The sequence below is a fragment of the Cottoperca gobio genome, chromosome 5 (assembly GCF_900634415.1).
Source record: "Cottoperca gobio chromosome 5, fCotGob3.1, whole genome shotgun sequence".
Taxonomy (NCBI): domain Eukaryota; kingdom Metazoa; phylum Chordata; class Actinopteri; order Perciformes; family Bovichtidae; genus Cottoperca; species Cottoperca gobio.
Window position 1 is genome coordinate 24,191,853 of NC_041359.1, and position 23,424 is coordinate 24,215,276.

At 41.5% G+C, this 23,424-nt stretch overlaps 2 protein-coding genes across 8 annotated transcripts in view; both read right to left on the reverse strand.

The window, feature by feature from the left end:
* eif4g3a (eukaryotic translation initiation factor 4 gamma, 3a) overlaps positions 1-6,038 on the reverse strand; it is a 44,862-nt gene extending 38,824 nt beyond the window's left edge. For all 7 annotated transcript variants that reach the window (XM_029430999.1, XM_029430998.1, XM_029430997.1 and 4 more), the window contains exon 1: positions 5,433-6,038. In XM_029430999.1, the coding sequence (XP_029286859.1) occupies positions 5,433-5,596 (164 nt within the window). In that variant the 5' untranslated portion in view covers positions 5,597-6,038. The remainder of the gene's footprint in view (positions 1-5,432) is intronic.
* A 1,497-nt stretch (positions 6,039-7,535) lies between these two features.
* Positions 7,536-17,958, reverse strand: ece1 (endothelin converting enzyme 1). Its single transcript, XM_029431437.1, has 18 exons — positions 17,830-17,958; positions 16,054-16,192; positions 14,437-14,649; positions 14,200-14,324; positions 13,926-14,072; positions 13,461-13,526; positions 12,996-13,184; positions 12,645-12,787; positions 12,383-12,497; positions 10,652-10,762; positions 10,466-10,564; positions 10,238-10,315; positions 10,042-10,145; positions 9,636-9,746; positions 9,236-9,303; positions 8,958-9,148; positions 8,311-8,406; positions 7,536-7,712 (listed from the first exon to the last, which is right to left on the reverse strand). The coding sequence occupies exons 1-18, from the start codon at positions 17,956-17,958 to the stop codon at positions 7,536-7,538; spliced, it is 2,301 nt and encodes a 766-aa protein (XP_029287297.1).
* Positions 17,959-23,424: the final 5,466 nt, after the last annotated feature.

Genomic DNA, 23,424 nt, shown 5'->3' on the forward strand with positions numbered 1-23,424 from the left:
AGGGGTGTGATCCGGAGGATGATACAGCTCAATAAACTGTAATCTGCTATTACTGATTACATCAATGAACTACAGCTGTGTGTTTAACAACCTCTCCCCTCAATGAATCACATGACACATCCAAGAGAAAGAGGAAAGAGAGGTTCAGAGGGAGAGGTGAGCTCTGTTTCTGCCGAGTTAGCCGCTCTGTAGACTAATATCACCTACATCAGACAGTAATGTTTGCGCTGCCATTTAAAAAACACATAGGTGATTTCTACGTTTAACAAATACAACGCCTCCTTCAAATAACAGTATACCTGGAAATCTCAGGGCAGTGGGTTGAGAGTGGAGGCGCAGGAAGTGAGTGGAGACGGCCCAGATGGTGCAGACACAAACCCTCCTTCTCCCTGATGGCCCACTGGCCACTCTACTAATACGCACGCACACTCACACAAAGCTCTTACTGCCTGGCTGCTCCTGCACTACAGTATGAATGATAGGTGGTAGGTTGGTGGATTCAACTCCAACAAACCAAACCTGACATGGTTCTGGATTTTCTGCAGCACAGACAACAGTGTTTGCTTTTAAAATGAAGGAAACAGGTAAAAATGTAAATACAGTTGTATTGCGTGTTCTTTTACTACTTAATGGGTAAATCTAAATTCAAGTTCCCACTAACTGTGGGTTTTAGTTAATAAAAGCTAGAGCTGCAACGATTAGTCGGTGGACAAAAATAATCGCCGGATATTTTTGATAAATTGATTAACACTAAAGTAATTCTTTAATGCAAAAATGGCTCTCAAATTTGGAGATGTCCTTGCTTTTCTAAATCATATTAAACTGAATATCTGTGTTCTAGACTGACAAAACAAGACATTTAAAGACATCACCTTGGACTTTGAGAAACTAGAATGAATTTTTTTATTGAGGAAATAATCAGCAGATTAATCGTTGACATGGATAAGACAAATATCTTTCAAACCTGAGACGGCGGCTTGTACAGAGAAGGCTTTTCCTATTTATTGGAAAGTTGGTCCTCAGATTATATAATCGTAGGTCTGCTGGTGTCCTCGAAAGGACGGTCTAAAGACCAAAACATTGTCACTCTTTTAAGAGAGACATGAGAACTTCTGACAGTAAGTCTACACTGTATACTTGTTGGAGGGCAAAACTAAATTAGCGACCATGTCGTCCGTTTTGTATCTCTGAAACGCAGTCATGGTGCGATACAAATGTGAAAATACTTCCTGTATTTAGTCAGTAGCCATCGTGTACGACACTGTGACCTTTTTGTTTTTTGCAGTGACAGCTTCTTATGTGAATGTGCAAAGAAAATGAAGTTTGATAAATTGCATGAGACAAATCCCACTGATCATGAAAAAAGGAATTCGCTGAGAGTAGAAACAGTCAGAAACAGCAGATCGCCTGGTTACCGGTTTACCAGTGTTACAACTAGCCTGAACAATAAAAACGGACCCAGCCGACTAAAACCACTCACCAGGATCATTTATGCAATGGAACAGTGCTTACACAATGTACCCGATAACTCGCCAAAGGAGAGTTTCAACACAAAGCATTTCTTCTGTTTTGCATAAAAACACTTCTGAAGGACTTAAATAAATGAATAACCAACAAGAACAACGGAACAGAGACAACTGACAGCAACGGTTGCTAAACTTGACTCGCGCGTTGCTTTGTCGTTCACAGTACGACACTTACTAACCCTCTTTTAACTGCACACAAATTAGGAAATTCTTCGGCTGCAGTGTAGTCTAAAAGTACGTGCAATATTGCATTTGTAATTTTTTTAAGCAAAAGCATAAATTCTTGCCCCGAAGACACAAATATTCACACTGTATTGGAAAATGTTGTAGCACCACTTGCCGACAAGTGGATGTGAACAGTATGAACTCATGGTGTGGGTGGGAAGGATCTCCAAATATTCACTTCAAATACTGAGCATTGTAAGAACAGTTGAAAGCAACGTGGGTTTATTCAGAAAATGTTTTCAACGATAAAGCTACTGATTGCATTTGATAAGCTTTGTCGAGAGTCAATACCGGTGGCGTTTCAAGATCGAGCAATAAAACAGTCACAATAATGTGTAACTGTCACTTCAGATAAAAGTGCTGGGAGAGCTCTGACAGTGTGCAGAATGTCTTCCTCAACAGGCCACTCCCTCTCTGGAAAGAACAGGCCTGCATGCTGGCTCATAACAACTCAGCAGTTTATTTATAACATCCCACAGTGAGTATGCTCATGAGAATATCTTCTCATGCAGGCTGCACACACCTGTCCTAAAACACAGGGCTCCAGTGCTGTGTGACCTACCAGCTGGGTACATACATTATGTAATGGTGTCTCATAAACACTGGCTGTGACTGTATGCCTGGCTCGCAGGTTACATTAAACTTCACTGCTCTTTATTGACAAACTGCTTTTGTCCAAACAGAAACACAAACATATGAGGACAAAGAATTAGAAAAAAAAAAGAACGTGCAAAGTTGGGAGAGAAAAGGGAGCTAGCCTCTTCAAAGAGAGATGAAAGTGCTGTACCATGAAAGCTGGAAGGGGTTGGAAGGGGTGCCCAGGGAGACGAGGAGGGGGGGGGGGGGGGGGAAATGGGGAGAAGCCCTCAGTTTTCTCAGCTGGGCCAGCAGTGGGGTGAGGTGAGCTGTGGGGGGATGGAAGGAAACAAGGGGGGTGGGCTAAGGCAGGCTGGGTGACCTGGGCCTTTGTTGGCAGATGGTGGGAAGCGCCACCTTGGCCTCTCGCTCTGAATGCTAAGCAGCACTGCCATTGTTTGACAAGTGCAGCAGCAGACGCATGCGCTGGGTGTTTCTCTGGCAACCAGGAACAGAAACAAACTCCCCCCCTCCCCAGCACTGCACACATACGAGCCTCACCACCCTCTTTCTCTGGACTCTTGTGCATCTCGGGACTCCACAAATACACACGTCAATGTCCTCCAAGTGGGAAGTGCCATACATTAGGAACCCAGGCCAGACAGAGCGTAACATGCTCCCACACTCTTGACCTCAGAGGACTTGAGAGAGGGTCAGACAAGCGGCAACACTCAGAGGGTCTGTTTTCATATATGACATTAAATCAAATGCAGTGCTGTCTAAAACATGGTCCATGGTCCATCATGGAGACCTTGAAAATTATACGGAGGTCCCAGGACAAAGCTTTTCTGCAATTTAATTTGTTGTCGGAACAATTGATCTTTTCTGCTAACCCCCACTTCTGCACAGTTACGTAATGAAAGAAAAAATAAATCACTTTTTTATTATAGTGAAAGACATTCAACAATTATTAATTAGGTTGAGGTTATTAAGAGTGAAATAATTCAACAATTACATTCATCAGCTCCAAAAAGACCAGAGAGTTGAAAAAATACCTCAACAACAAAACTAATATTGATTAACTTCGTAAAAGTAGGATGTAGTTGCATTGGATTTAATTAAAGGTACATTAGCCAGGTGCACCTGATAAACTGGCATCAGTGTGTCGTCATGTGTATTTGCCTCCAACCGCCATATGGATACAGGTGGGGATGTAATATCATATACACCAAGTATAGAATCTTTTAGATGGAATTTCATTGTGTTCATGAATTATGATATCATCTCAAACCCCTGAATGCATTCTGTCAAACTGTAGTAAAAAAATGGACTACCTAATCTCTTAATCCCATTTTCTTTTTTTTTTATAAAGAAGAATTTAAGTAAGCAGTTTATTGTGCTATATGGCTGTCTGATGTCTGACTGCCACAGGTTTGATTGTTCCTGTTCATTTAACAGGGACACAGTTACTCCTAAAGCAGTGGATCAAAAGCCACAACTTCATCAAGAGAGGTCAGGAACAAAAAAAATCAGGCTGATCCCTTTAGTCAATGTATAAACTAAGTTAAGCAGAAACGATCAAACCAAAAGGCCAAATAAAACAATTATGATCAAGGTGTGAATGTCTCCTACTTTAAAAAGAGAAATATTTACGGTTATTCTAGTCTTTATTGTGTATCCCTATCCCGGCTTAAACAATGCATCCATTGAGTATATGGAGAGGGTTGAGTTCTGTACTCAACTGCTAGGCACTTCACATCATACAGCTAAAAGTAGGTTAAACAAATTTCAAAAGCCTGGAGAGTCAAAAGAGGAAACGGCACAACAAATAAAGAGCATTATCTTCTGTGTTTTGTTTACGTTGCTCATCTAAAAACACAACAACACACTGTAAGCAGGACAGGGTTCCATACTGCCACCTGCCATATCCAGCTACTTACTGCCCCTTGCAGATGTCAGAAACACAGGGTGGCTGTGATGGTAGTTGGCAGGAAATAAGGTTGAGACATCACACCCCAAAGCTAAAACCAAAACAGAAGCTGTCAGATCACAAAAGACATATTTCTCTGCCACTGACAGGCAGGAGATCAACCTAATCTTCCATCTCACACTGCTGCCACCATGCTGTAAATAAAACAGGAGGTGACATAACCACAGTGACTTCACTACACCGAAGGTAGGTAGAGTCTATGACTATGTAAACTCAAAAAGGTAAACATTTATATTAAAAAAAAGGTAAAAATGGCATTGCAAACCCACGTCACTAAAAGTCTGATAGTACTACACACTGCATTTTAATATTTGGAGACACATTTCTGGGAGAACACAAGTTTATCAGCTGATCCTAATTTAACAAAATGTTCAAATCAAACCATTTATCATTAAACTGTCAAGCTACTTTCCAATTGCTCATGTATGCATGTTGTCATGAAAGCTCACCGGCCCAGGCACCAACAGGCCCGTTGAGGTGCACCTCTTCAAAAGCTAAATTTATGTCAAATGGAAAGGAGGTGCAATTCCCACAAACTGGGCCTTGTACTTGCTCACATCTGCCCCATGTTATTGCCATGAAATGGATGAAGCTTTACTGCTCTGAGACGTTGCATTCACTGACCTGTGCAATTGCTAGCCATAGAGGCTACCATTACCCTAGCTGGCTGGCACAGTAACTAGGCTACCGCACCTTGCTAGCCAACAACGGTAACTGAACAAAGCCGGTAACCAGTGTGGAAAGCCCGATAGTTTGACGGTGATGGAGCTCATCTACACCTAATAATGTCACCTCATATATCACTAACTGTATCCGACTATATTCAAATGACAGCTATATTCAATCACAGACGTAAATAGAAACGGTAGCGTAGCGTGAAATCCCGAAAATCCAACTGACATTTCCGTTAGCTTTAATAACCGGCATGATAAGCTAACGTTAGCATACTTAGCTAGCTAATTGTCCCCTCCCCTCCCAGCTCCCTCCAAACGAAACCATCATCCCCGCATCAAACCTGTTATCCATTGCTAATAAAAATAAGCAGTGTGTTTTACAGTCTTAAAGGGGGAGTAAAATCACAAACAATTTCAATGTTACCCAAGTCAAAAGGATACTGAGGCGGCGGTACAGCGCCGGGCGGAGGAGCATTTGGGGCTCCCGGCGGCAGAGACACGGAGGTCAGGGTAGTCCGCAGTTGGCTCGACGGAGAGGGGCCACTTCCAGGTCCGCTAACTGCGACAGCGGCGGTTTTGGGGACCACTTTCGGTGGCAAACTCATCGCAAAAAAACAAATAAAAACAATACCCTAATAAATACTGATACAAACAACGCCTAGCTTGCATACATTGAGCAAGCGTAGCAGATTCTTGAAGCAGGCCCCAAATCCCTTTAACGAACTGGGATAACGAAGCTCGAATAGCAACACAAACGTCTTTTTTTCATGGAAAGTCGCTGTTCAGATCAGCGGTGCTATTCATGGGGACGGTGGGAGGTTTAGCCTCCCTCGTCCGTCCGGAACCTCTGCGGATCCGGGTCGGTTCCGTTTCTTTCAAAAATAAATATTCGCCGCGATCTTCAACCTCCTTCGGCGATCTACCTTTTCTTCTCCGTACGTATGTTTTCTATCATTTTTTTCTCACAGAGATGAGAGACTTCGCCAACATGGCGTTGCGGCCGCTTCCACCAGTCCGGGCAGGACAGATGATTCGGCAAATCTCGGCCAGTTACGGATTCGCTCGGCTAATCAACTAACCTACAGTCAGAAACAGATACCAGACTAACCTACAATCAGATACAGATACCAGACTAACCTACAATCAGATACAGATAACAGGCATAGCTCACGTGTCCATAAAGTGTTTGAAATATCGTTGTAAAAAAAATTAAAACATTTATTTTGTGGTTTTGCAAGTCCTTAATTTAGACGAGATTAATGTTAAAGTAAGAACATGTCATTGACAATAGCTAAAACATTATGTAGCAAAATAATTCAAATGTAATACATTTTATTAAATCAAGTTGCACACATGTTTCTATTCATTTGCGTGTATGCATGTCAAAAATCCTTTAATATTCAGCTATTTACACATTGTAGTTAATGGACTGCGTGTGTTATTAGCGCCATCTATCGTTCTTCTGGCTGCTTCGCATCTGTAAATCAGCAAAACAATTTCCCATTAAATGCACTGTAATTGGTTAAATAGTGTAATCTGGGGCAGTGGGGTACATCGTCTATATGAATCTAATGCACATCTCTGTATAACAAAAAATGTGTATGTGAGCTCAAACAACTTAACAAATGTTGGACACAAAACATTTTTTAAGATTGGTTTTACTATACAAAATAATTTGTGACACTCTTACTCATAAAACAGGTATGGTACATCATAGCTCATCTTATATGACAACAAGGTCTGGATGAAAAAAATAGGTACTGTTTTAATTTGTTGCCGGGAATTTCTTAATTCCTTAATTCGGTTTCGGATTTGTATTGGTCTTCGATTACAGAAATTAAATGCCAGCCAGGGACACATATCACATCAGTATCTCTATAAAATGTAACAGTTTGATCAGATTGTTTCACAATGTTTCACAAAATTTACAAATGGTTAGAAACAAAAAGGTTGCTGCGGTATTAAAACATATTTATACCATTTTTAATTAACCTTTAAAAACGGTATTAAAACATATTTATACCATTTTTAATTAACCTTTAAAAACAGTCCATATTATTTTTCATCAGGTTAAAAATCTTGCAGGTCCCTGGTTAACTGTCATATAAAAAAAATTGAACATAAATAAAATACAATAACAATAAATGGAAGAAGATCTAAGCACAGTGAAGAGTTAGAGGAAAAAGAAACGGCCCTTTGCCTATTTATCACCTTATGTGACAAACAAGCAGTTCACAAAATTTGAGAGTGGTTCCCCCATTTTCTGGAACCATTTGTTGGGTCTCCAGTGTTCAAAAAGCACATTCATAGTTACATTTAACTTCAGAAACTGGAGAAAGCTGCTTGCTAAACCAACAGTCCTTGAGGAGAAGCATTGAAGATTACAATTCCCATGCAGAGCTGGCACATTTTGTCCGGATAAGGAGCCTGATAAGCATTAAGTGGCAAGGCAGTAGGAGTTTCAGTGGTTCTTGCGTTCCCCGTCTGGAGAGACTTTTTCAATCTATTCTCCCAAACGTCCATTTTACTTGCTGCTAATAAGCATCACCAAAGGTCACACTTGTGTTTAGGGTTCATGGGAGCGTCTGCTTTGCAGCCAAAGTGCTTTGAGAATTCTTTTGAATTGGAGATGGTGCCGATGACTCGAAATTTTGATGGACTGTGAGGATCTGTGATGACGCCCTCATGTGAGCTTTCAGGTGTCCTGACAGAGCACCATACCTGCAGGAATAATAAAGGATAAAGAGACACAAAGTGAGGGATTAATGTTTGTTTTTAACACATGGTCCTTCAAAATGAATATAGAGATTTATGAAGAGTGATTTTCCACATTGATCCGTTCATTACAGCACTTTTAATTGTTTTTTTGAGGTTATTAATTTCACATTAATTTGCTAAAAAGGAGGAAAGTTTCTTTGTGCTCATCTTGAATCTGAATTGTGTACAGCAGGGATATCAACTACTTTGGAGCCAACCACAGTCCAGTATGCAATGTATAAAAGGATGATGTGGAAACTTGAATCCTCCAGGGCACAAACACTGAGAACGGACTTTTTAATGAAGTAGGAGATGTTCTTGTGTCCGACAGTTGAACTTTGGAAGTGAAATATATTTGCATATTTATAGATTATTGATTTTTCAAAGAGGGAGAGGGCGTAAATGTCTGTAAAACAACATCAGATCAACCAAAAAGTATCATTCAAAACCGTATTTTATTATGTCTTAAACCATGTCTGGAGGGGAGCTTTAAGAAATATGATAAAAACAGTAATAATATTAGCATGATCAAGTCAGAGGAAATTATTTGAGTAATACAGACCTGGGCAAACCCTACAAAAAACAGCTGATCGTTCGTCATTCCCAGAGCAGGCAGCGTGGCCTCCTCGCCGTTCTTTTTGATCCAGTTCACATAAGCCTTCAAAGCAAAAAAAAAAAAAAGATCATGTTACACAAATGCAGTCACAGTCTTTGCTTATTTAAAGTGTATAATGATATAAGATCCACGTTAGGTCCTCCACAGTGTTAATTCCCTCTGCACCACTTAATGCAGGCTGCTTTTACTTCCATAGGATTTGCTTCACAGCATTTCATTACATGGAAAGAATGTGTGCATGTGAAGAAGTAACCAGAGGCTGACGAGGCTTCTCATAACCACCTGTTGCATTTCCAGCCTTCACTGTAAACCAGACAAGCTTGCTTTTTCCAATACAGTTGAATGGATGTGACCGACAACGGCCTCGAAGAATAAACTAACGCAGGGGATTCATAGCAGATCCTGCGTAATAGATTTCTGACCTTATAAACCTGCAATCTGACAATGTTTGTTTGAATTTAGCATGATAATCTAAAGGCTCTCTTGCATCAGCATTTCATTGTTTATCTACATCAGTGACAGAAAGCCATTTTGCCCCTAAGTTTTAACCACACACAGAAAACATTACTCATGATTCATATGTGACGTCAGACCTTGTAGGCAGCCTTGAGTCCACCGTTATCAGCAATGTTCTCTCCCAGGGTGTGTCTTCCATTCAGAGGCTCCTGGTTGATGCTGTAATTTCCGTACTGCTCCACCATGCAATGCGTCTGCTTCTTAAAGGCCTCCACAGAAGAGTTCTTCCACCAGGGACGCAGGTTTCCATCCTTGTCGTATTCCCTCCCTTTAAATAAAAGTGTGAACTATTATTGTATCATCTGCCACGTCGTGCTCAAAGACGTTGGTGAAAAACGGATCACTTTTCACCCACCCTGATCATCAAAAGCATGAGTCAGTTCATGACCCATGACGACTCCAATTCCACCAAAGTTAAGAGCTCTGAAAAACAAAGAAAAGCCTACATTTAGACCAAAGTGTATGTAAGGTTGTATGGTTATGTGCAATTCTATTTCAAGCTGCTCTCATCTCAGATCAGCAATTTAAATGGAATCTAATTGAATATTCAAAGAAAGTTAATAACAAAATTGCAATTCAGTCTGATTATTAGGTTAAATCTGCTGCACACCACAGGACTCTCACGTATGAATACAAAACAAAGCTGTATTTCTTACACCACACTTTATTCTATGCTGCTTTTAAGGTTTTCTGAACTAAAAGATAATTCCCTTTGCTTTTTATATTAAGCCTGAAGTGCAATGCGGAAGACATACTTGGGCCAGGAACGACTATAAAACGGAGCCTGAAGAATTCCTGCAGGCAGAACCATCTCATTTTTGGTCGGGTTGTAATATGCATTCACGGTGGGAGGGGTCATGCTCCACCTGAAAAACAAGGAACACAGGACCAGCATGTCAGGCTGACATCAAGGTCGTGCAGAATATCGATCTGCTGTGCCAGGCAGATCAGTTAGAAAGGCATGGGAACCCTCGTCCGCCCCCTCAGACTAATTAGAGACCAGGATCAGGTCAGCGGAGAGAGAGGTTGGTTGCCTGGGAACATTTGTGGATGGCAGCAGTGTTCTGCTGAGTCAGTATAAAGGGAATGTGTCCCCGCCGGAGCGTGCAGCCTCGTCTCTGGCGAGCGGGGCGGTGGGGGATGTTACCGGGAGCAACTCACTGGTTTCTGTTGGGAGTTTTCCTCAGCTGGTCCGCAGTCACTCTGGCTGAGAAGTTGTAGTACTGCATCACATTTTGGAAGTAAAGTTCTGACACCACCTCAAACTAAAACAAAAAGAGATATGAATCAGAAGGGATGGTTTGAGTGATAAATATAAGTAACAGGATGGTGAGGTGACAGTTCCACATTTACCTACATCATTGAACACTTTGTCCAGCTTTGTGAGGTTCATGATGAACTCTGGATATCCAACCATGTTGTATATTGCATCTGCCTGTAACAAATAAATAAAGAGTGTAAAACACAAATGGTCACACCAGGTGGCAGTGCTGCAGTTTCTCAGCACGCTCATTCAGAGGTTAATGTCTCCCTCAAGCAGTAGTAGGAAAACTTTCTGGGATAGACATAAACGTCTTTCTTCTACCTTTTCTTTGGCTGCTTTTTTTGTCTCCGAGTCCATCCAGCTCACATACTTCAGGCTGTCCTCAAATGCCCATTTAATCTCTGCTACCATCTCCTCAGCCTGAAGCACAGAAGAGACAAAAGAAAGTCAGAGGCAAATCTCCTCACACAGCAGCTTTTTGCGAGGGAAGGACTTTGAAATGCTCACAATGGCCTTGTTGTCTTCGGCAAAGGTGGCTTTCACAAACATGGCTCCTAGAGCAAAGCCCAGGGCGCTGTCTGTGTCGCTGACGCACAGCTTCCAGCGTGGCGTGCAGCTCTGCAACGTCAAAAATCAACAAATCCAGACATGTTAGGGGAAAAATGCATCATCACTGTAGTTAAGATCCATCTATTTGGAATTAGATTTTCTTTCAGTGTGTCACATCTTTGTTTAACCCACTTCGTCTGCTTCAGTTAGTCACTGCCTACATTTCCCAGAATTAACATGACAAACCTACGAGAACGTGGGTGGACTTGTATTATTCAGCCACGGCCTCCGTGTGGAGGTGGAGAAAACTCTGCTGATGGTGAAACAGTAGCGAAAAGAAAGCAAGACATTGAGCGTGTCTAATAATAGACTTGCTATTTCTCCTGCAAAGCCCTGTGAAAGTTTGGCGACCCAGCCAATCTGTTCCTGCTTCAAGCCCAGTGCATGCTGGGATAGCCCCCCCCCCCCCCCTTATGACTCTGAACTGGATAAGCATGTATTTAAAATGTATGTTTTTCTCACTATATGTGAAGTGGGGACATACACTCCCAACAGCAATACAAAACTATATCAAAATATAGTTGTAAATATGTTTTTAGGCTTTTGGGATATATACACACACACACACACACACACACACAACATAAACTAGCTGTCCCTATATGTCAAAGTTATTATCAGGTGAAAGGAAGGACAAGGACAAATGAGGATGCATGCATACATAGATAGGGAGGTACAAGGTCAGAGTGAGGAAATGAGAAGCGCAACAAGAAGTTGTAAATGCGTGTACAGATGGAAAAAGAGTCTCGGCTGCACTCTCACATAACACGGACACACAAAGAGACATGCATAGTAAGTTTTGGGGATTGTTATTACAGCTTGACCCCAGTTGAAAACAAGCTCAAGGAAACAGGATCTTGCTCAGATAACAGCCGGGTCACCGGAGCCGTCACAGTCCAACAGTACGACTTGTTTAATGTACACTAAGACGGGATGTGTGTGTTAAAGTCTGATTATCTTTCACTATGTGTCGAATTCATATCTCAGTTCATAGAACACTTTCTCCTTTATCGTAGATTATTTTTGCCTTGATTAGCGGTGGATTTAAGATGTACGTCTCTCGACCCGAAGCTGAATGCAACAGTAACGTCCCCGTCCACAAACAACGTCCCAATCACTCTGGAAAAGCCGCAGCCTTTGCTTTGAATTTTGTTTTCATTGGAACTATTTCTTTGGTTGAAAGTAGTTCCAAACTGCTCACAGCGAGGTCTGTGGGACATAGTTCCTGACAGAGACGTTGCATTGAGGCGCCACAAACCTACACGGTTACTGATATAGGCCACACAATCAGGGTTGTCCAGCAGACACTGTGTTCAGTACATTTCTCTTTTAAAAAGCTAAATAAGGAAATCAGGTTGCTACAGGGAGACAAAGGGGAGAGGTCAAGTGACAAGCTTTGTAAAATCAAGCAGTTTGGCTTTGGGCCATTTCCTCTGCCAGTATATATTAGACTGAAAAAACAAAAGAACAGCAACTAAGAGATCCAGTTCACTAACATGCTAAAAGTACATTATGTGGACGACAGTCTGCCACAGAACTGTTTCCACTTTCACTGCTTAATCCCACCTCTTTTCTTTTTTTAAATGCTGGATTACAGGAAGTGTAAAAGTCCTACATTTCATCTCTCACCTTCTTTGTTCCGTACATGACCTCAAGGAAGCGCTGCTCTGCATCCTGGAACCTTTGGTCCAAAATGGACACCATCTTCCTCACCACCTTCATTATCATGTAGTTGTTGAGCAGGCTGAAAAAGGAAAAGATCAACTTCATTGTTTCGTTGCCCTTTGCCTGCCTGACTGTTTAGCGTTGTGCCTTTCCAGTCGGAGGACTAACAACCTGTGTTTGACCCATAAATGGAAAGAAAACTATAAATTCCTAAAAAGGTTCTGACCTTTTATTTGTTTTAATGATGAGCTCAGAAACTTGCTGGAGGTATTCTCTGGCATAAACAACCACCGGCTCGGACTCGTTGAGGGGCACGGGAGCAAACACTTCTGTGAGGTAAGGCATCCAGTCCACTGCAGGAACCAGAGTCTGCAGAGACGCAGATTAAAACAAAAAGAAACTGAGACAAAGAACATAAATATGTATGCTTTCTTTACAGTCCCACATCCTGCAGATTTACGTTTTCACAAAATGTAGCTCTTCCCTTTCTTTGGTACATCGCAGGAGTCATGATTTGTAGACAATGATTATCTTAAGTGCCGTGCGTGGTTGTCGTTTTATCTGTCGGATCGCTTACCGACAGATCCTTGGCCTCCATCTTATGGTAGATGAGCTCCTCGTCTCTTCTCTCCTCCTGAGGGACTGTGATGTTGGCCAGGCTGGTTTCAAAGTCCACGATCTCCTCCATCACCGTCCGGGATGTCTCCTCAGAGCCACCCAGAAGAACCCCCAACTCCGTCAGGAAGGTGAGGTATGCCGACAGATACTGCAAAGTCCAAGCAGGCAGACATGAGTGTGTGTGTGTGTGTGTGTGTGTGTGTGTGTGTGTGTGTGTGTGTGTGTGTGTGTGTGTGTGTGTGTGTGTGTGTGTGTGTGTGTGTGAGAAAATTCAATTAGGAAAGTAATCCTAAACTATGCAAACACTATGCAGCCGTCTTTTTTCATTCTCATTACAGAAAATTCCACATCTGATGACCTGACTTTAGATTTAATATATTTTACTTTTACTGTCCAAAGCTTAACCAATGTGAGACCATATTACCTTTTCATTTGCTGTTTTGTTGAGGTAGTAATCCCGTGAAGGTAGCCCCAGGCTGGACTGATCCACCTAGAGTCAAGAGAAACATTTTCTGACTTTCTGTTCAGCCTCCATTTCAACCACCAATCACAGGCGACCTTTTGTTTTCATTCCTGCGTTGCCAGCGTGCAGGCTAAAAGTATAAGCTTACCAAAGATCATATTTCTGCTGTTTCTTACGCTCTCGTGACGCCCTGCAGCGGGACTGAACTCTCAAACTGTCAGCGTGAAACCAACACCGCTGTGATTATGAGTGGATTGTGCACAGAATAATCAGCAGAGATAAAAAGCTGTCCCCTGAGGGAAGTCTGTGGCTTGGAGGGAATTTGATGCAAGATTGATGGTGATGCGATCCAAGGTTTCAGTGACGAAGCACTTTCCTGAGATGTAAATATATAACGACCCTGTAAATAGATAACGACCCTCTCACCTGGATGATGTTACTGTTGGAGTTTTTGGAGTCGGTGCTGACAAACACTGTGAAGAAAGGCGAGGTGCGGTAGTTGGCTGACACCATACGCAAAACTTCCTGGAAGTTGTTCTTGTCCGAAGCTCCGGTCAGGGCCCATCCTCCTATCTGAAACAGGAAGCGTTCAGGTCGACACTGAGAGACCACTTGATACGAGGAAATTGACTCTTAATAGAAATGAAGAAGGATTGAAACGGTGCGTTTGATGTTTGACCGCTTTAGTAAATAAGCATACCTGGCTGATAAGCTCCTCGAGTGGTTTAGCTCCCAATTCTTCAATCTTAGCCTCGTTCATGCAGGCCTGGTAATATCTCTGAGCCTTTTCCTCAGCCTTACTCAGATCCTTTACCGTTGTGTTTTCTGCCAGATAAAAGACAGAAGACTAATGACATGAACATGACATGGGGGGGGGGGGGGGGGGGGGGGAGGCAGCTGAAGACACTGAATTGTAATCTCAAACAAGGACTCTTACCTAATAAATGCTTCATTACAAGCATGTTGTGCTCCCAGAGGTTGCTGAAAGGTCCCCAGCGGGACTTGCCCTCAGGCAGGGGGTTGTTCTTCACCCAGCCCCCACAGGCAAAGTTGTAGAAGTCATGGCAGGGGTCTACGGATCGGTCCAGGGCTCCCATGACAGCACTGGCCACAGTGATGCACGGCCCTGTTAGGCACAAGCCAGGGTGCGCTGCAGGAGGAAAAAAATGTTGTTTACTTTATAGATAGTTCACTTTTAAACCCCTCCGGCTTCTGAGGACCATAGTGTGTAATCTGGAAATATTTCCCTTTAGGTCATGGGAGTTTCCAGACCGTCTTGAAGCTATTATTTCTATAAGAAGTAAAAGATAAGCAACCTGGAGGGGAGCCGGATGAATTCATGTGGACGTTGTAGAACTAAAGTTTAAATCGCTGCTCTTGAAAAAGGGTATTTAACTGGCTCACAGATAAATGTCGTCGCTGCTTTTGTGCGTTAAAGCGATTGGACGGGCAGCACAAACACAAACGCTGTTTAACAGGAACAAAACTACGAGACGTGTTTAGAGAAGGTACAATTCCAGCGGACAACTCTCCTCTAATACGCCACTTACTGTAAGAACTTTCCCCATCTGTCCATATAAGGTATGTAGCAGAGACGGAGACAAAGTTACGAGCAGTGATGAGATTAGTACCCCGAGGAGAATTCATCCTTGTTCCTTTTATTATTTCAAAGTGTGACCTGACATGCGGTTCTGAATGGGAGGAAGTAGCATTAAGTTTCCAATGGTAAATTAGAGGAAACAAGCACAGATGAGACCGCGCCTGGACAAGCCCTTTTTCCATAATGAACAAACTCAAGGGAGGGATTAAGAGTTGTTTTTAGGGCATCTTAGCCGAAGGTGTGGCTTTGGTTTAAAATAAATAAATAATAAACCACATATACTGTATTAAATAGCACAGCTCTGTAGTTTTAAGGCTGGATAGAAAAACCCCAGAGCACCTCGAGATGGATGTGAATCGATCTTTTGTTGTCATTATAAACAAAAAGTAGTGCCCATTTCAGGAGTCGGGTAACACTTTGGAAAATACGAGAGTTACCAAGACTAACACCACCTTCATGTCTGTTCAGTAATTGTGCAGCTGGAGACTAGCAGCCAGTTAGCTTAGCTTAGCATAAAGACGGTAAACAACTGGCTTTGTCCAAAGGGAACGACAACACCTCTTTACTGGCAACTTTACTTTATTCTTGTTTTTGTATGGATTAAACAAATGCAATATAATGTGATGATTTGTGAGCTTTAGAGGTGCTGGTGGGCGGATGTTCTTCCTTTGTTTGCTTCTCACTGTGTCAAGTATTCATTGCAAGCTAAACTAACCAGCTGTTGACTCATATTTAATGCCAGACATGAGAGTGCTTTCAAACTTCGTCTTATTCTCAGAAAAAAAAAACAACTGAATGTTGAACTCTTCCTCTGAGCCCTTCTCCTTTTTCTTTGCGTGTTTTTATTTAAAAATTAATCTTTCTTGCTGTTCAGGCTGCTTTACGGAGCCCACAGGTGTTTCTTTTCAGTGCATGTCACCAGAGCATTGGGTTTTAATAGAAGTTCAGACTCACTCTGTTTGTAGAAGACCCCAGTCGTGATGAGAGATACAAACAGGCCGGCGGACACAACACACAACAAAAACAGCAGCCTCCGCTCCGTCTGCGTCCTGTCTTGCCAACATGAGGGACCATGGCCGTGCAGAAGAGTCACCTACACACACACACACACACACACACACATAACAAAAACTTTAAAAGTGCTTCATTTAATCCACTAAATCAAATATGACCATCTTGGTTATAAAACAGAAAATTACTTTCAAATCAGCTTTAAATCACATAATCACACATGCTTAATAGTGTCCCTTTGTTAAACTAATGCTGTGTGGAAAAACATTGTATAAAGTCAAACAGCTTCTCAGAGATTTGACGACAGCTTTTGTTTCAAAGCACAATGGATTCTTTATCGCGGCGCTTTTAAACCTCCTACACAGAAAAGGTTAAGTATGCTGCTATTGTTCCCTCACTTCTAGTGTAACATGCACTCGTAAAGGATATTGTGCTTTTGCCCTGGACATGAATACGACACAATATTCCTGTTGAACCACATCTGCTTTGTTGTGGTGCTTCTGTAAACACAGAGAGTCAACAGCAGATATTCTGCTACGACGCTGCGCACAAGAACATGAAAGAATGAATAAAGTAGAGGAAAGTACATTCTTTGTTGTCAGCTCCTGAACATCTTTTTTAAATCAATGATTGGTGCGGTGGATCGTGAACAAGCGCACTCTGCTGTTGCACCGTTTCTCCGTTTCTCCTGAATGTTGCTTTAGTGGAGGGTGCCAAGGGAGTTTATTTCCTCCAGGAATGATTCCAAGGGTCAGTCACAAATCTTTCACAGGGTGCATTTAGTCCTTTGGCCAGTCTTAAGAGGATCCTCGCTGTAAATAAATGCCAGATCTTGGACCTCACATACATCCTGGGGAAGTCAATTACCGCAGGAGTGTGTATATAAAAGGATCTGATTAAATACTATTAGCTTAGATGAGAGTTCAACAGTCAAACTGAATGTGACCAAATCAAATGTCAAAGCCACAGTGGCTGCTTAATCCCTGGACCTCAGAGAGTTGGGTTGGTTTGGACCCAAACTGTGTTTGTGGGTGTAACTCTGAAAATCCCTCCGCTCAGCCTGTGCCCTTCCCAACTTCCCCTATCGATTACACCCAAAACCACAGCGAAATGATGATGGCAGACTTATGTCAAAGTGTTGAGTTTAAGCACTCTGTTTGAGCTCTTGTGGGTTTATTTTTGGTCAAATAAAATATGTGTGGAATGAGGGCTTGTTCTGAGGTTCACAAGTAGAAGAACAATGAATGAAAAAGGTCTATAAAAAAAAGAGTGCTTATGAAAGTTCCCGGGGAAAACAAAAACTCATTTAAAAAGGAGAGTGTGAAGCAGCCTGTGTGTGCAGATGGGGATTCAGGCCCGTTAAGACTATATCCCAATAAACATTAATGTTACAAAGGATTTACGATTTTAAAAAGGAAAGTGTGTTTTAGGTCTCTTTTGTAAAACAAACACTACAGTTATTTAGCTTCTTCCACAGTGCAGCATCTGTGTAGCAGGTTGAGGTGTGTAACATATTATGGAGGCTCCAAAGAAACACATTGTGTTTCAATAGGAAAAGATCTTATATCCCATGTCGACAGATCACAAGTTATGTTATTTTCCATTAGGTTAGGTGTGAAACCCTCAAAGGCCTATTCTTATTCCCCCCCCCCCATGTACAGTATAATAATACAGCACTGACAGTAGCCCATTCTCAGAACAGGGTGTTGGCATGTTTACCTGCATGGGTGATGATGGGTACACGTCGTCAGCCGTGGAGTCCACCAGGTCCTCCTCATCCAACGTGGCTCTCTTATACGATGACATCTGAAAGGTCAAATTGAGAAAAGACTCTCTCAGTGCCTCCATGTTCCTTTCTCACTGATGTGTGTTTGTGTGTGTGAGAGAGTGTTTGACGTCTATTCCTCGTGTGAGGCTTCAAGGTAGTGTTTTCCCTCTAAAATCCATCAGGGGGCATTTGGTTTGTCTGGTTAGAGCACTTCCACTCAAACAACACGAGTTGTGTGTCAGTCCTCTCCTTTCAGAAGCACTTTTCTGCTCCCTTCAACCCCAACACCTCTCACAGCCCCCATGGCGTCAGGCAGATACCACCCTAGTGTCAAATGTCACAACACCAACAACAAAAAAACGTCCTCAACAAAAGTCCTTGTAAGATCTCCTCGTGGGTCCGCTCTTCCTCTTTAATAGTGCTGCGGCTCTTCCTGGGCAAACTTTGTTCTGGACTTCCTGCTCAGCCCAGTCTATGCAAACACGCCATGAGAAAAGACGGCACAAGCGGAAAACAGGAAGGAGCGCTGAATTGAGCGACTTACATGACTGAGACAGAGTGTGTGCGTGCGTGTGTGTGTGTGGGAGTGATTGTGTGATTGTGTGTGAGTGCATTCCCCAATGTGGATTCACTTAGATTTGGGGAGGGAGCTTCACAGTTGTAGTTCACACCCAGTGTCTTTTCTACAGGACATGATTTACTCGGGGGAGGAGCCCGGGACATACATCCTCCTCCCACTACATGCTTGTACTCGCTGCCCATGGCGACCGTTACCTGATAGGCAGCTCGTCTCCAGTGTGTCCCCCCCTCACCCACACAGCCACTAACACAGGACACAGACAATGCATCTTAAATAGGATACTCAGTAAATGCAAGTCAGGTTAACCGTAAAGGTTTAACTCAACCTCCAGACATTACAGCTAAACTGCCTAACATGTCTACCGTCCAGAGAAACTCTATTTATTTATGATGAACAATTCCAACAAATAACACGTACGGCTGAGCATGTGCACGTTCCTCATGTTGTTCAAGAGGTAACAACTAACAACACTTAACCCCATCAGTCCCAGCGTGACCCATCAGTCCGGCCCGTACTTTATACGATCAAACTAATTACTGATTTTGTTTGAAAGAAATCAAAAGTTGAGTCGTAGACACATTCCTTTAGCTGAAACATGTTTACATCTGATTCTCTGACCCTACAGTGGCAGCAGCGTCAGGAGGCTAATGATTAACTTCAGCTGTCTGCAGCCTGACGGACACACGGCTCGCTGCAGACAGCTTGCTCAACATCGATGTGATACAGGGTCATAGATGTAACTCCTGACTATACTTAATCTACCAGGACAATCTCAGTCTCTCTTCTTCTGCACAGTCACCTTCATGCTCATGGCTTCCCGTGTTAACATCCACTGAGCACAAGACGAACCAGTGACTCTACATCAATGTTTACTTGATTTCATTTTCTCATAAACAGAACCAGGAGGCAAGCCAGTGGCAGATCCATGCTTTATTTTATCTCCCACTTGTTTTATGTAAACATGTCACCGAGGGAAATCTCATGTTCCCACCGCAAGCATTTCAGGGAATTCAAGGCACACCAGATTCCTGGTAACTTTCAGACAAGATGCCGCAAATCAACCCAAGTAACGCAGGGAAGAGGGAACTGATGTCGGCCTTACCTCGACTCGAACAACAAATACAATCATTTCTTGTGTTATCGTGTTTTTACTCTGAGTTAAACCCAGCACCCGGCCAGCTATGTCACATTATCGGCTTATAAAAAGGACTGTTGGGACAAAAGATGGAGGACTAAAGTGATGAGATGCAGAGAGGGAGGGAGGGAAAAAGAGGCCAGAGAATTGTTTTTAAAACACTTTCAATTTCATAAATGGCTTCAAATGACCTATAGCTGAGAGAGCACACACAGACGCACACACACTTTTTGAATTTAGATTTCATGCATACTGTGGTGTGTAGGGACGTCACGAGAACCTACAGTCCTGCAGGCACCACAGACACCAGCGCTCGAGACACTGACAGTGGCATCGAATCAGGTATCGAGATTCGTGGAACTTCACTGATATCGACTTCTGCATTTCTGGTGTTGCGACATGGTGATGTGTACTTTATACGTTTTCCTAAATCTGTCATAGTATGAAGATAAAAACATTGTAATATATTGAATCGTAACCCTGTGTAAGGATACTGGTCACTAGACTATACACAGCCCTATGTTTTAATCATGTGGTCCACAATGCTGAACAAACGACTATTCACTGGCACAGACCAGTGTTGTTGTCGCACACACACACACACACACACACACACACACACACACACACATTCCTCGGCACACAATCACTGTTTTTGAACACTTTCCTGGAATTGGGGTCTGTGCAGATGTGCTTGCACATGTTGCCACACAGATTGACCTCCCTGAGCCGAATCCCTGCTTTACTGACAACACCGCTTTTCCCTTTCCCTTTCCTGATATATCCGATATGATATTTGGTGATTCTGTGGAGTTTTGTAGCCGAGTTATTATTTCCCACTCTGTATCCTGATCCACATTATCCCGGAAAGTGTTGAAAATCATTCCTAAAGTCATCAGCATGCCTTGACTTGAGTGAACACTGTGTAAAACGACATCTGTAAAAACTACGGAGGAGTCCCTGCTGATGTCCTAACTTTCTGGAAGTCACGCTAGGTGGCAACTGGGAGCCATTTCAAATTAAAAATGATGCAACTACCACAATAATAGTCTCAAGGCCAGTTTGTAAATCTCCTATTGTGTCTCCCAGGGCGTGAAGAAGTGTTCCCAGAGCTGATACTATGAGGGGACACCATCCCACGGTTCTTGGAAAAGACGCAAGGCCGCGGCCTTTGAGCGCGGCTGTAAACCACAATCATGCGTCAGTAATTCGTCACTGATCCTGCAAACCAGACGATTATTTGTAGTGCGGGGGCATTCCTCCAAGAATAACTGGAGCATGTTTGTGTTTGGGTGCTGCACGTACTGTAGCGTACAGTGTTTGACAGTTTGTTTCTGAAGAGAAACATTAAAAAGCAGGACACGGATGTATTGAAGAAAAGAAGGAATAGTGTGAAGAAATGAAGCTGGCAGGAGTTAAGCGTGAGGAAGGAGACTCGAGGTGATTTATAGGAGTGTTTGACGTAAGATGGCAGTAAACACATTTTGCATTAGAGGAAAGGCGGCTCAGTTAACCGCCATGGTAAGCCAGTCAGATGCAGGGGCGAGATGTGGTTTCAGACCACAAGAGGAACGGAAATTAAAGACTACACACAAAACACATTCTCAGCAACAATCTAAGCCTCATGTTCTGTGTGACAAGTTAGCGGAACTGTGATTGAAGTCATTTTTCTGTTAAAATACAACTTCTGCTTCTCAGTGTCGTAAACCTCTCCGTCACATGGACATGACACAGACAACAACCACAGTGAAAACAAAACATCCTCTTCAGGCTTAAAGCTATCAGTGGACCCTTTTTTGTGAATCCCAAAGGAGAGCAGCGAGGTCGGGAAAACATTCCAGAAATACCACACTGCCAAATGTAAACACGACCACATGTCTTACTACAACAAGAGGAAACAAAGCGCAACAGCTTTATCTCACCTGAAGGTAAACACTCGGGCTGGAAGATAATTCAATAGGATCATTTATCATCTTTTTAAATGGCATCATGTTGTGATTAAATCATATATTGAGATTAGCTAAATTAGTCTAAATTGATAATAAACAGGCACATACTAATTCAAATTTCTAAGAAAATCTGATGGGAATATCATTTTAAGATTGCGGTTTTGTTTGCACATAAAAAAAAAATATATATTTAAAAAATATATATATATATATTATATTTAAGATAGATAGATAGATAGATAGATAGATAGATAGATAGATAGATAGATAGATAAAATATATATATCTATAATAATAATAAATAAATAAATATAATAAATAATATAAAAAAATATATATATCTATAATAATAATAATAATAATAAATAAATAATATAATAAATAATATAAAAATATATATATATATATCTATAATAATAATATAATAAATAAATATAATAAATAATTAAAAATATATATATAATAATAATAATAATAATACTAATAATAATAAATATAATAAATAATATTAAAAAAATATATAATAATAATAAATAAATATAATAAATAATATTAAAAATATATATATAATAATAATAAATAAATATAATAATATTAAAAATATATTATATAATAAATAATATTAAAAATATACATGTATTGTATAAGAAAATATATTAAAAAAATTATATATATATATTTTATTTTTATTTTTTTATTAAATGAGAAAAAAAACTCAGTACTTTTTATTGTGATACATGTATACAGGAGTATATACAAAAATAGGCTTCACCATGAGGTTATTTCCTATAGACTATTTATGACTTACAAGAAAACATGCTTTATCGTGATATGTATAGTTATCAAGATATAAAAATGACCTATCCTATATCCTGATAGAAGATTTTGGCCATATCCCCCGGCCCTACGTTGCACACGCATGGCAACTATATTATGCATGAGGTTGTTTACTGCAGTGGAACAAGCTGCCACGTACTGTCCTTGACCTGCATGCGAGATCTTGACCCTGTGCAATGTACTGCATGTCCTCGTGTTTGTAAATGTATTGTACGCTCACATATCAAATGTAGCAAACAAACAAACAAACAGAGATAATGACTCAATATGAAGACGTTACTAAAAACCGCCGCTAGCTGCTTCAGCTCTAACAGTTTATCTTTTGTGTGCAGTCTCCTGTGTTTCTGCCTGAAAGCCACAGATTAGAAAAAGTTGTCTCAAGCTCCTGACTGCTGACGTCAGGACGGCACTGGAAATGTCTTTCCTTTCACAGCACACAAGAGACGTTTCCTTTGCGGAAAACAAAGTGTTAGCAAAAAAAAGCCAATCAGCTTTTTCCTGCTCTGGAGTAGGATTGTTAAACTAAGCTGAGGGACAAATCATAACACTTTTGGTTTATTTTTAGTTGTGCATGTGCACTGTTGCTTTGAAAAGAAGAATAAAGAGCTTGCATTTTCTCTCACATGGTTATTTATATGTAGGCTGCAGCTCCGAAATTCTTCAGATTCCTGGTTGACAGAGGACTCCTAATAATTCTTCTGTGCACGTTTCAGGTATTCTGACGTATGTGCAATTCTCAAATAGCACCCAGTGAAGTATCACCGTATAGCTACTGCAAGCATCCAAAGTTTAATATTCAAATCAGCCCCTGATGCACCGTGTCGTAAAACACACAAAGATACTCTCCATTTACATTCTATATTATACCATAAATGTAGTTTATGGGATTTTTACATCACCCAAATGTAATTCAAGAACTCCTACTTGATTTTTTCTTCTGCATAAATTCAGAATTAAGGGCGTGGCATACGGATAGATAACAGGAGATTACCTGTTCCTGCTGTCGTTATGGCGCCCTGCAGCAACACTCACAATCACACCTAGG